Source organism: Clytia hemisphaerica, unplaced genomic scaffold (assembly GCF_902728285.1).
Source record: "Clytia hemisphaerica strain Z4C2 unplaced genomic scaffold, Clytia hemisphaerica genome assembly, whole genome shotgun sequence".
NCBI lineage: Eukaryota > Metazoa > Cnidaria > Hydrozoa > Leptothecata > Clytiidae > Clytia > Clytia hemisphaerica.
The window spans coordinates 114,517-128,691 of record NW_027103928.1 but is presented as its reverse complement, the minus strand read 5'-3'; the positions used below and the strand labels follow the sequence as shown (position 1 = coordinate 128,691).

Here is a 14,175-nt window from a genome sequence, read left to right as displayed (position 1 = left end):
CCATAAACCACGCCTTTTCACTCATAAAAAATGTTCATAGTTTGGTCTAAAGACATCAAACACTACTTGGTTTACGTCTTTTTTCTCATTTGAAATGTTCATAGTTTGGACCAAAAAGACCAAACACTGCTTTGTCTCGCCAATTCACTCATAAGAAATGTTCATAATTTTGATCAAACAAACCAAACACTACTCCGTCGCGCGTTTTTCCTCATCAGAAATGTTCATAGTTTGGATCAAAAACACCAACACTACTTGGTCGCGACTCTTCACTCCTTAAACATTGAGATATTTTTCACATAAAAACCCCACCAAACGTTACTTAATCATATCTTTCATTAAAAGCTTTCCTCACTTCCATTATTCGTCCAAAAATTTCTTCGATATTTAAAGAATTTTACGACATATTGAAAGTTCAGGTGAAGAGGAGTTGCTAACTTGCACTTTTAGTACATTTGCGGCCGAAACACCCGACGAGACAGAAAGAGATATACCTTTTTCTATTGAGATTTGTTAAGAATATTCAATTTTTTTTAAGCTTTAGGGTGTTCTTTCTTTTGAATCTTAACCCTAAAAATATTATTGAAATTTTTACGGCGATCTTTAACCGGTATGACCGATTTTAAGGGATCCCAACCGTGATCAGGATAGGATAGAGTGATCTGTCGAAAACGAAAGTGTCCCAGAAATTGTGACCTGGTTGATGTATGTATCAAAAAACTTCTTTCTTCTACATTTTGACTTGTCATAAGGAGACTTTATCATTACTTTTAGAGATACTAAAGAAACGCTACACAGATAGTGATCTGTGAAAACTAATTTATTTAAAATTATTTAAAAAATAAAGTCAAATTCGATTCCATTATTTTATAAATTTTCTTGTGCCGCTTCTTAGAAGCCGTATTCTTTATAAAGTTTTTGACATTGAGATTTCAACCATTACTTTTTGCTAGACGGAACAAGAAAGCGATCTTCCATTCACTTTAATAGTTTGTTAACACCTTTAAGCAAAGAGAGAGATCAACCATAGACTATTTATTGTTTCATTTGTTTATTAACACCTTCACATGAAAGAACAATTTTCTTGTTTAATTTCAACAGCTATAAAGGTGTTACAGGACAATACAATTAAAAAAAAAGCAAGTAGAAACCACCTCTAATCTCAAGATCAATCAGAAATAATGTATGCGATTATTCATGCATATATTATGACGTAAAAGAGAAAATAACAATAGGAGACGAAGTAAGGATATGTGACGAAGTAGTGCTATGCACACCCCCCCCCCGGGAGCGTGACTAAGTAGGGTTTGGTGTTTTTGGTCCAAATTAAAGACATTTTTAATGAGCAAAAAGACGTGGCCAAGTAGTGTTTAGTGTTTTTAGTCCGAGTTGTGAACATTTTTAATGAATAAAAAAGGCGTGACAAAGTAGTGTTTTGTGTTTTTGGTCCAAAATAAGGACATCCCTAATGAGTAAAAAAGTGTGACAAAGTATAGTCTTTAGTATCTTCATAAGTCTGAGTTGTGAACATTTCTAATAAGTAAAAAAGCGTGACCAAGTAGAGTTTGGTGTTTTTGGTCCAAATCAAGGACATTTTTAACGAGCAAAAAGGTATGACCAAGTAGTGTTTATAGTGTCTTTGGTCCGAGTTGTGAACATTTCTATTGAGTAAAAAAGCGTGACCAGGTAGGGTTTTGTGTTTTTTGTCTAAACTATGGACATTTTTCATAAGTAGAAAGGTGTGAACAAGTAGTGTTTGGTGTTATTAGTCCAAACTATGGACATTTTTGATAAGTAGAAAGGTGTGCCCAAGTAGTGTTTGGTGTTATCAGTCCAAACTATGGACATTTTTGATAAGTAGAAAGGTGTGACCAAGTAGTGTTTGGTGTTATCAGTCCAAACTATGGACATTTTTGATGAGTAGAAAGGTGTGACCAGACCAAGTAGTGTTTTGTGTTTTCAGTCAAGCTATGGGCATTTTTGATAGGTTGAGAGGTGTGACCAAGTAGTGTTTGGTGTCTTTGGTCCGAAATATGAACATTTCTAATGAGTAATAAAGCGTGACTGAATAGGGTTTGGTGTTTTTGGTTCGAGTTTTTAACATTTTTAATGAGTAAAAAGGTGTGAATAAGTAGTGTTTGATGTTTTTGGTCTCAGTTTTGAACATTTTTAACAAGTAAAAAAATGTGACCAAGTAGTCAGTGGCGGCCTGGCAGGGGGTGCAGGGTGTGCAGTGCACCACCCAGAAAGATCTGAAAGAAAGGGGCGCCAAAAGAGTTTTTCGAGGGGGCGCCAAAATTTTGTTCATGTTTATTTGGGTGATTTGGCGCCCTTTGACAAGTTTATTGCGCCTTCTATAAGTGCAATGTTGATTTTTTTGACCAAATCCGCCAAATTAAGTTTCCGCCAAATTTAATTTTTTCCGTCATCCGCCAAATTAAATTCCCGCCAAATTTAAGTTGCTCTATTTATTCCCCCAAATGTGTGCTATTTCAGGCTTTGAAACAAGTTTTTCCTTTTTATTGGCGTTTTTTCGACAAAAATGTCCTTCGTCCGCCAAATTTAACTCCTGCCAAATTAAATTTTTCAAGTTAGTTAACCGCCAAATTAAAATCCCTCTGAAAAAAACTTTTTCGGCCATCCGCCAAATTAAATTCCCGCCAAATTAAATTCCCGCCAAAATTTTCTTCCTTTAATGTACTCATATTTAAGAGAATGTGGAGTATGAACCCACGGTATAGACAACGGCCTACGACCAAATTATAAAATTGTTGACATCGTCATTGCTCTATTAAAGGTTTTGTTTTTAAATAAGAGTAATATTGTTTGCTTACTCATCATCCTAATTAACAAGCTTTTTCACATTGAATTGACAAGAATGTGGAGCAAGATTGGTCAGAGAGAAAAAAGAAACTTTTTTTTGTTTATTCAGCAAAATAATAACAATAGGCAGATACTTTACTGATATGATTAAAATAGTTTTATTTTACTGTATTTTAGTAATTATAGTACCCGCTATTTAAATCATTTTTATTTATAAAATGCACTTTTGAAAGCTTTGTAAATGTGAGGTGAGATATAAATATCTGAATATGAAAAGTGAAAAATGATAGAAAAAGTTTTCTTTTTCCAATCCTCAAAAGTATCGATTACCTTAAGTGGATAAATTTTGGCGGGGATTGAATTTGGCGAATCTTGCCAAAATTCACCAAATTAAATCGTCCCCAAAATTTCCAAAATCTGCCATTCTCCAAATTAAATCCCCGCCAAATTTAACAAAAAGAGAATTATGTGAAAAATCACAACTTTTTTGTATATTTTTTAGTAATTTTCATCCATTTCAGTGTGACAAAATTTCCAATTCGCCAAATTAAATCCCCGCCAAAAATCGTATTTTGGCCAATCGCCAAATCAAATCCACGCCAAAATTTATCCACTTAAGGTAATNGCATAGTCTAGTTAACCGTATAAAACAATTTTGTTACTTTTTCTAAAGAACGCGTCATTTTCCTACTTCAAATTACCAATTATAAAGGATCTTATAAAAAATCTCTCTTCGCAATAGTTGCTACACACAGGACACAAAATGCAAAAGCTAACCTTAAATTTCAGGGTTGTATAAAATTTTTAAAACATTAGCACATGTATTTTTCAAATTAACTTCCATTTAAATTACAATTGTAAATATCTTTTCAACGAGTAAAAAAAACTATCTAATTCGAATATTCGAGTATCAAAAGTTACAAACTTTTTTTTCGCTGTAGATTATATTGAGTCAGACTGTTCAATTTTGTCCTTAAATCTATCTATAATCATGGTCGAAATCTATTGAGAATGAAGCTTATTTCCTCGTTTTTCGAATTTTGGAGTTCGGGCGAGAAAGTAGATTTTGGGCCATCTCTTAAATTTAATCGGATATTTCAATTTGGCACGGGTTTATAGACTTCCAGGCTATATTCTGAGCCCTATTGGACCATTTTTGGACTTTTAGTTACTCAGTTCCTAAGCTCCTAAGCGTTAAAACTCAGAATTAAAACTAATTTAGAGCGCTTCCAAATCGATTGTGGCTACAAGATTTTGTGGGAATTTCCCTTTTTTCTCAAATATTACGACCATGATTGTAGTCAGACAGAACTAAGTGCAAATCAACAATATTTCCTACCAGAAAAATGATAATATAATAGAAAATACCTAGAAATAGTAAAAATATATAAAGTAAAGTACCATAACGTAAAATAATGTCAGAAACTCCTGTTTCATAAGCTGATTCTTCGTTGACCAGTTCGCGGGCCTGAAAAGTATATGAAAATTACATGCTTTTTTTATAAGAACAAACTATATAAGAACATTTTAAGGCTTTGTGGACTCTTAAAACACTCAACTTCTTAAGAAAATGGACTAAAATAATCACAGAATGGTGAAAATAAGAACATGTTAAGAACCTGTTTAGGCTTAAACTCAAAAAGTAAAGAACATTCAAAGACTTGAAAAGTATTGGATGTTCTCATATAAAAAAAACATGTAAATCATGAATTCATGACGTAATGTTTTATACGGAAACAGCAAAAACAAGGTGTGGGTGTTTGCAACTACCCTACTTACCCTTAACAATCAAATCGATCTGATTGGTTGAAACTCAAAATTATGATGTAATTGGCCTGAATGAACCAATCAGTGCTCAGAAAAAGCGTTATGGGTAAAGTACGATAAAGTTGCAAATAAAACTAGTGGCAAACGCCCGGGCTATTTCGGGTGCTTCTGTATAAAATATTACATCATGAATATCATGAATTGGGCTGATTTTATTTTGGATTTTTTATTTGTTCACATCAAATCATATCAAAGTCAATTGACCGCCATTGGCCGTAACATTATTTGGATCCATTTTTCTTAAAAAAGCTAGGATTGGGCTCTTCCAGAAAATGTCCGTACATGGCGGGTGGATGATATAGTGTCAGGGGGGGGGGGGGAGTGAAAATTTACCTTGCATGGGGGTAAATTTTCTCTGTTTGGGGGTAATTTCGCCCTGTTTGAGAGTAATTTTGAATGTCCAGTGGGGTCAACTGATGCTTGTCCGGGGGGTAAAACCTGTTGTCCGGCAGGTCAAAAGTCACATGTCCGTGGGTAAATTTCCAAAAAATGTTATATCCTCAACACCCATATTCAAATTTTTTTTTCTGGAAAATCCCGTTATAAGTTTATTAGATTAGATTGTTGTAAGATTAAAAGGAAGACCCCAAGGTATTCACCCAAACAAAGGAACAAGAGCAACAAATCTTTGCCAAATCCGACTATTCTTGAAGTCTCGTGGCTGCGTAAACAAAGGTTTTAGTCTTAATATTCCGACGGGCCAATTTTCCATCGGAGAGGAATGATAGTCGGCCTTTGATGTGCCGCCCCCAGTCGGGTTCAACAGCCCTTGCCCGTAAAGCTAGAAATATTTCGGTTGGACCCGCCAATTCCCTGAAAACGAGGGCTGGGTTACCAGACCTCCCGCTGCAAAATTCTTGACGCAGTCTCGCAAAATTCCGTAATGTAAACCTTCCAGATGTTGAAAATTTTCCCGACCATCAGAGCTTTAGCATGTCGGATGAAAATTTCACCATCTGGGTGCTAGATAAGTTTTAGCCTCGTTTTGACATGGAGAGTGTCCGAAATAACTAGGTATTATTCTTTTCAAATACAGAGCGTGATGAATGGGTTGTAAAAAGGTTAGAATACACCTTTTCGACCGTAGCCGCCAATTGCCACGCGGGCATTTTCTTGCCCGCTTTTATCCAACTAAACCGTCCCAGTCCTTTTTTCGCACCTATAGACAGTAGAAAAATGTATCAACAAGTAATACTTTAATGGACCTACCTATTTATAAAACGAATAATTAGAATTTAATGGAAGTAATGTATAATTTTAAATTTCGATTTATATATCTATTGGAACGGAGAAAGCAATTAAGAAACGCATCGATGTTTAACGGTGAAAGAAAAATAATATCGACACTTTAATCAATCATTCAGAGAAAATTAAAACTGAAGTAAAAAAAACATTTAGTTTTCAGTTTTCATTATTTCACAGATTGATTATATTTCCGCCCGGAAAATTCCGTTTTAAAGGAATCAGACTCGGCTCCGTCACATTTTGGGCATTGCCATTTTACATCATTGTGCGAAAAATCATGAAAATTTGTCGAGTATAAGTTGAAAAAATGAAGGAAAACCGTTTTACGCCGGTTTTCGCCTATTCCGGCGATTTTTAAGAGTTCGGAGGATTCAAAGGATGATTTTTTGGAAATCAAACATTGCTAAGTTTTGGGCATCATCATAAAGAACATTTTCTGTAAAGAAACAATTAAATAAGTTGAAAAATGTGACGGAAATGTGAAAAAAAACGACGATTTCCGGCACATTTCCGGTTCTACAGACGGAAAAAAACTTTTTCGACAAACGGTTTTCGACACCTTTTCGGCAGTACTAATGTGCATCTATGTGCAAAAAATCGCAAAAAAACTAATGAGAAAATCTCAAAAAAACCGCTTTTTTTCGGGACATTTCCGGATCTAGCGGCCGAAAAATTTCTTTTCGAAAATTGGCTCTGTCACATTTTGGGCATTGCCATTTTACATCATTGTGCAAAAAAATCATGAAAATCTGTCGAGGTAGTATAAGTTGAAAAAATGAAGGAAAACCGTTTTTTACGCCGGTTTTCGGCTGTTCCGGCGATTTTTAAGGAGTTCCGGATTTAAAGGATGATTTTTGGAAATCAAACGATGCTAAGTTTTGGGCATCATCATAAAGAACATTTTTCTGTAAAGAGAAACATTAAATAAGTTGAAAAAAATGTGACGGAAATGTGAAAAAACGACGATTCCGGCACATTTCCGGTTCTACAGACGGAAAAAATTTTTTTTCGGCAAACGGTTTCGACACCTTTTCGGCAGTACTAATGTGCATCTATGTGCAAAAAATCGCAAAAAACTAATGATAAAATCTCGAGAAAATCTCAAAAAACCGCTTTTTTCGGGACATTTCCGGTTCTACCGGCCGGAAAAATTTTTTTTTCGAAAATCGGGCTCCGTCACATTCGAGGGTTTATAGTAATGCACCTTTGTGCAAAAAATCAGAAAAATTGAATGAGCCAATCTCGAGAAAAGTTTGTAACTAACGAACGAACTAACTAACTAACGAACACGGGTTAATTTATAGGACCTCCACCCCACCGGGGTAGGTCCAAAAAAGGATTGAATCGAGTTTAGCGGATAGTTAAATAATTAAGTGACACCGCTCGACTGCGGTCGAAAAGGTGTATTAGGCTGCTGACATACACTAGCGATTTCACCCCCCCCCCCTCAAATACCTGAGGTTTTGTAGAGGTATGTAATTCAGACCATGTTCACACGCTACGGTTCCGTTTCGATCCGAAAAGAAAAAGCGAGTTTATGGATCTGTGACGGAGACGGTAAGCTTCTAATTTGTCTAGATCCTGATCAACTGAGGATGAAGGTAAATTACCGTCCTCGATTTTTCGGGTTAAAACTGCGCGAGTTATTCCAAATCGCTTCAGTCACTTCGCCGTCCTCGAAAGCGCAAATACATAAACTCACTAATGAAGTAACTCGCTAATAAAGTAACTTCTAACCAATAGAATGGCTTCATTTCGTTTCGCAGCCAAACGGAACCGTTACTTGTGAACCTGGTCTCAGACTACTACAGGCGTACAAAAAAAAATTGCGAAATTCACGACATTTACTTTCGCGACTTTAACAGAAAAAATATTTTTCGCGAGTATACCCTTTCGCGAATCAAGACGTAAAATTGAGAATACTTCTTGGATTGGCTTGAAACATTTGTCTCTTGACTTATTCGTCGTTTAGCAGGCTAAAAAGTGCCATAAAAGTTACACTTTATTCAAAGTTTGAAGTTTTACAGATTTTCTATTTTGTCAAGAGTTTTTCGCGAGCATAAACTTTCGCAAATGGTCCTTCCTAGAATTTTTAAAGACATTTACTTTCGCGAAAAGGGCCAAAATTCACGAAAATCGCGAAAGTTTTTGCTCGCGAAAGTTTGTACGCCTAAAGTACCTTATTACACGAATATTACTAGGCAAGTAATCAACGGCCTTGAAATTTGCATGATCTGAAATTAACACGAATTTTTCTCCTTTTTCAGCTTTTTTCACGTAAAAGAAATAAAAAAGCTATTAAGCGCTTTTCTTTATAAAAACCACTATCAGAAAAATGCACAGCTTAATAAATAAGGTTTCCAGAAAACTCAAACCGTCGCACTCTACCGTGACATTTTCTTCTGTTAGAAAAGATAATAATAAAAAAAAAATTTGGCTAATAACATTGATCTATGTTCATAAATAGTGATTCTTATAGATAAAGATTCGTTTTTCAGCCAAAAAAATAATAAGTGTTTACAGAAAACTCAAATCATTACCCTCTACCGTGACATTTTCATCTTAAAAAAAACTAATAAAAATAATAATAATAATATGGCTTAGAACATTGATGTATTCTTATTAAAAGCGGTTCTTATAGATAAAAATGCGATTTTTGAGTCAAAAATTTTTTTTTCAAAAAATCTGCTTGAGCCATCTTTTACCTATGATTGTACCCTACTTTCATGCTAAAAATCAGAAAAATTTAATGATCCAATTTTTCACAAAGTCCAAAAAACCCGATTTTAAGCCGTTTTTTGGCCCAAATTTACCCCCCCCCCAATTCTTTTTTCGAAAATCGGGCTCCGTCACATTCGAGGGTTTATGGTCATGCACCTTTGTGCTAAAAATCAGAAAAAACTAATGAGCCAATCTCGAGAAAAGCTGGTAACACACTAACTAACTAACGAACATGGGTTAATTTATAGGACCTCCACCCCACCGGGGTAGGTCCAAAAAGGAAGCAAAAAAAAAACAACCAACATACTGTTTCATCTAAGTTTCCTGTGAAAGCTTCAAACGAGAAATGCTGAAGCACTCTTTCGCGTCCGTTCGCTCCTAACGATTTCTTTAGCGTTTCGTCGTTCACAAATTTCATCATTCTTGAAGCAAACTCATCAGCTTTTGGAGGAGATAGATATCCAGTTACCTGAGATGAAAAGATTGTGTAAATTGTGTCCAGTAGATGAATCAAATACAGAACCGTAGTGCAGTGGTAGATCATCCGGCTACGGTTCGCAAGGTTGTGAGTTCAACCCTCAGTCGGGTCATACCAAAGATTCTCAAAATGGTACTTGATGCTTCTCTGCTTGATGCTCAGCAATTAAAGAGACGGATCAAGGGTAAGTGGAGCAATCCAAGGAGAAAGAGTGGCGCCCTCCCCTACCCTCGAGTAGAAAGCTATCGAAAGAGGAGCCTTCGGGTCGCCTCCGACTGCGGTCGCAGACTTACTACTTAAATACAAAAACACTATACGTTTTTTATAAGAACAACAAAACCTATTTATGCCTTTATTCTTTACGTACTTTTTCACCGTTTTGTGAGTATTTTTGTGTGATTTCCTAAAAATCTAAAAGTTTTAGAGTCAAAAAAGCCTTAAAAAGTTCTTAGCATATTTTTAATATTTTGGCTCTTGAAGCCTTATGTTCCTATACAGTTTGATCTTATAAAAAACGTGTACGCTATACCATAATCTTGAAATACATGTTTCATTCTCATAAGCTTATTAATCCCTGGATTTCGTGAAAAATAAGCATACCTTTAGCATGTCAGTGAGCTTTGGTCATTGGTCAATGTTCCGGGTTTTGTACTTGGTTGGAAAGGTTAATTTTTCTTTTCTATTTTTAATGAACCAATTTTTGTCGGAAAATTAAGCATATCAAAAGCATAATTTGAGCTTGATTCCAAAATATAATAGCTTATGCATAAGCGAGTCTGTTTTCCATAAATAATATGCTTTTGTCGGTGTTTTTTTTAGAATGTACCTGATGGACTTTTGAGAGATCTTTAAAATCATCTTTTTCGCGATATCTTTTTTGACGTTAGGAATTTTGGGACCTTATTTCAGAAAGGACTTATTTTTCCATGAGGATTCCAATGATATAGATTTCGGGGTAATTTGGGATGAAATATTCCAGAAAATCAAGATTTTCTGATTTTTACTATAGCAATTTTTTAAAATTATCTTCGGAAATCTATTTTGTTGATACCATAAATTTTCAAATTTAAATTTAAGGAGTAGAAAAGGATGAAGAATTCCACAATATTCGATTTCGGGTGACATAAAAAGTGGAATATTTCATCCTATGTCACTCTTTCGGTAAATATATTGCTATTTTCTGAAAGATACACTCTTTACTATTACACTCGTGTAATTTTCATCCTCAAAATAATATCCATTAGTTTATAAAGCATTCTTTTCGACAATCCGTTTTTTATCAATATTTTTGGAATATCCCATCCTTTTCTACTCCTTTCATCATTTTGCTTACATTTTCTAATAACTTATATGGTACACTATTTGAGAGTATAATTTCAAGACGGAATCTTTCATAGATGAGGAGTAATTGACTGTGGAATTTTTCATCCATCCGCACATAAGAAAGCTTTCATCCTAGATTACTCCTAATTTTGTCCTTAAATTGTAGCTGTTCAACTCATCCAATTAAAGCCGGACTAAAAAAATCGTAATATTTCATATTTTCTCTTTTTCTCAAAATAAATTGAAATACTCATGTAAAGGTTTTCATTAAGAATGGTTGCCTTAAACAGGAGATACTCAAACGGAAAAGACAAAGACAATTTGGTACATTCTAAAAAAACACCGACTTATTAAAAAACAAGTACCCAAAGATATCAGGAAATTTATTCTCGAGACTATTTAAAGACTCGAGACTCCTGAATGGGAAATGAAACAACTTATTTCCCATCCAGAACGCCCGCGGATTGAAACTAAAATCTATCGCTAGATGCAGTCCTCAAAAACAAAGGAACCGCTAGAAACAATCCGTCATCATGACTACGGCGCGTTCTAGGCGCGTTTTGAATGGGAAATAGATGGCTTCACTTTTTCTTGCCTAGGAAAAGTTAGAAACTCTACTCTAGCCGCTCGGGCCTTAAACTCAATGATCCTTACCTCGTCTTTAACCGTTTCCAATGGGCCGCCACTATTGCATGCAATCACTGGACACATCATGAACATTGATTCAATAGGAACAATACCAAAGTGTTCATTCGAAGGGGTGTATAATAGACAAGTGGCTAACTCCAACAGAGCTAGTTTCTCATCATCAGAGAAAGAGCGTAGGAAAGTGATGTGCTCTTTAATGCCGAGATTCAAAGCTAACGATTGGAGCTCTAAGTAATATTCCTTGTTTTCGATAACACGTTCATCGTAGCCTCCTAAAAGGAACAAAGGTTAAAGAACAATAAGAATACATAAGTATTAGGGTCGGTCTCCACTTGCGCGCGCTGCAACCGCACCTTTTGGCTTCAATACTTTTTGCTTGGAAAAAGAGATTAGGTCATAAAAATGTAGCGCGCGCTACGTCAGATCGCGCCAATGGAATTGCTTCATTTTTCTTTTGACCAATAGCGTGGAAGCTTTGCTCGAGAAAGTGTGATCGCGACGCGCCCAAGTGGAGACCGGCCTTTAGGATCGGTTCTCAAACTTATGAATGAAACTGTAAGCTAAGAATTACGGAGAAACAAAATATTCTATTATAGAGTATAAAACATGTACAATTATACAGTTATAAACAGTTGCCGCTCTCTAATTCGATTCTCAAAGAGAGTCAGATTTTCATCGAATAAGGGAGCTTATCGAAAAGTAGAGCGTCAATTATGACTTTCATGTTGGCAGTGGATTTCAAAATTATCGAATAATGGAGCGTATCAAATAATAGAACGTCGAATTAGAGAGCGTCAACTGAACAGGATTTCTTGATAAAATTTCTTGAAAAATAAGGTTCGAAATAAAGGAGCAGTCATATTTGACTTTTGCAACAGCAAACTAAAGAAGATAGCCGAAAATTCCAGCTGTAGGGTATAATTAATATGAATGACTTGTACCTGCCATAATAAGATGAACACTGCCCCACTGACTTGTAGTGCACTTGTCCTTCACTGCTTTAAATGCATTGAGTGCAAGTCCTAAATTCTTCTTTCGTTCGTAGCGATTGATGGATAAGAAGAAATGAGATCTGCCACTAGGTATTTGATCTTTTAATATACGTTCGCGAACATGGGAAGGAATTTCTTTCTTGAAGGCGTCGAAATTGAGGCTTGGGTACAAAACAACAGGTTCGATATGTGAAAGCGAAGTAAAGGTATCACGAAATATTTGAGCCGTGAATTTGCTATTAACCAAAATTGAATCAGCAAGTCCTGAAAAATTGAAAGAATATTATACTTTTAAAGGTTTTATTTTTGCATAAGTTTCATATCAGACACATATTTCATATCAGGACAAAATGTACGGCGGACTGCCGATTTCTCTGGAACGACCTTCCGTCTAATGAACAGAAAAGCTAATTTTCATCAAGGGACTAAAGATTTTCTTCGAATTAGTGAAACATTCAAATTACAAAAAGTATTTTATACTAATTTCTAGCTGAAAGGGCCAATATCTTATTTCGAATTATAGAAAGATTCGAATTACAGAAATGTTCGAATTAGAGAGAGAGCTGACTGTAATTCGAACTAAAACGTTGGTCCTCTCAGCTGGAAAGTGGTGTAAAATACTACCCGTAATTCTCCAATTCGAAGACAATTGATCCCTTGTAGCTCGAATTAGAAAGAGTCAACTCAGCAAGCAAAATTCCAAGCACTTTGGTCACTTGCCGTTTTTTGACTTAGAAATTGAGTTTTGGCCTTCAGAGTAACCATTGTGGGTGGTTGATACGCGCTGTAGGCGCTAAAATCTTTTCAAACCCCCCTCTAGGCCACTTATGAAGGGTTTATTTTCAGGTATTACTCTCGGGTACCTAATAGCCGGGAGGGGGGGGGCCGCTAACTAATTTTTCGAAAATTTTCCACCCAGGACATTCTTATTCCAACCCCCCCGTTTATTGATTTTCGGGAAATTTTTTTTGAAAGTTCTCTCTTTTGCCCTAATTCTGCTGTATTAGCCTCTTTTTCGAAAATTTTCCACCCAGGACATTTTTATTCCAACCCCCCCGCTTATTGATTTTCGAGATTTTTTCCAGCCCCCCTGCTTATTCCAAACCCCCCGGCTATTAGGTACCCGAGAGTAAGCATGCTATTTGCGAAAAAAAGGAAAGTATCGAATTGAATTGAATTGAATTGAATGACATTCTGATTTTGCTCACTATCTTTATCTTTTTGAAATATTTGACACGAAATTTTTCACTATTGAGTTTTGAGACTCAATTCAAAATTGAGTATTTTGGGCGTATAACGTCCACAAAAAAGTGCTTGGAATTTTCATCTTTCTTATAAGAGCAAACTGTATAAGAACATAAGGCTAGCATGACTAAAATATAAGAGCAACTTAAAAACATTTTAAAGCTTTACGGCCTCTAAACCACCTGATTTCTTAGGAGAAAGGATACTTGCAAATTGGTGAAAATACTTATAAGAACATCCGAAAGTTTAAAAATGTTTGTTCTTATAAAGAAAACGTGTATTACGAACGGGAAACAAAAAAAATTCCATACCAGTTGTGCTCTCTTCAAGCCAATCAATCGGCAACCGGTAAAGTCTCTTCAGAAAAGATTTCCTCTGAGTTAGCAACATATCAGGGAAATGACAGTAAAATAAAATTCGTGCATTTCTACAAAGTCTGAGAAAAGGAATACAAGCGGATACTTGGTCGCATATGACAACATCTGGTGTAAAATCAGCACGAAACGCTAAGTAAAGAGCCACGTAAATGGTTCGAGTGTATGCCCAAAATGCGTAAAACCTCTTGAAAGTATGCCTCGGAAGCCAATCTCCGACTGCCGTTACCGACAAAGTGCCGTCAGCCGTTTCTTTGAAACAATGTGACGGATCGTGATGTGACGTGTAGAGTTTTACAGTATGGCCTTTCGATTGAAGGGCTAATGCGGCATCACATACAAGACGCTCGGCGCCACCGATACCAAGGTCCGGATGAACAAATGCAATGTTTAATTTCTCTTTTGTCATTATTTTTTTGCCTCAGTTTCCCATCTTTAGTATGATTATTTATTTTCTATTTCTTTCTTTTTACTGTAAAATAAAAACGGAATGAATATT

General features: G+C 35.7%; 1 protein-coding gene across 1 annotated transcript; it reads right to left on the bottom strand.

Moving 5' to 3' along the window:
• Positions 1–3,583: 3,583 nt before the first annotated feature.
• Positions 3,584–14,142, bottom strand: LOC136809747 (alpha-1,3/1,6-mannosyltransferase ALG2-like; the record flags this gene model as incomplete). The annotated part of the gene is given in 5 exon segments (XM_067066294.1): positions 3,584–4,291; positions 8,924–9,085; positions 11,072–11,337; positions 12,007–12,321; positions 13,614–14,142. Coding segments are annotated over 5 exon segments (1,407 nt in total). The 5' UTR covers positions 14,086–14,142.
• Between the last annotated feature and the right edge of the window lie 33 nt (positions 14,143–14,175).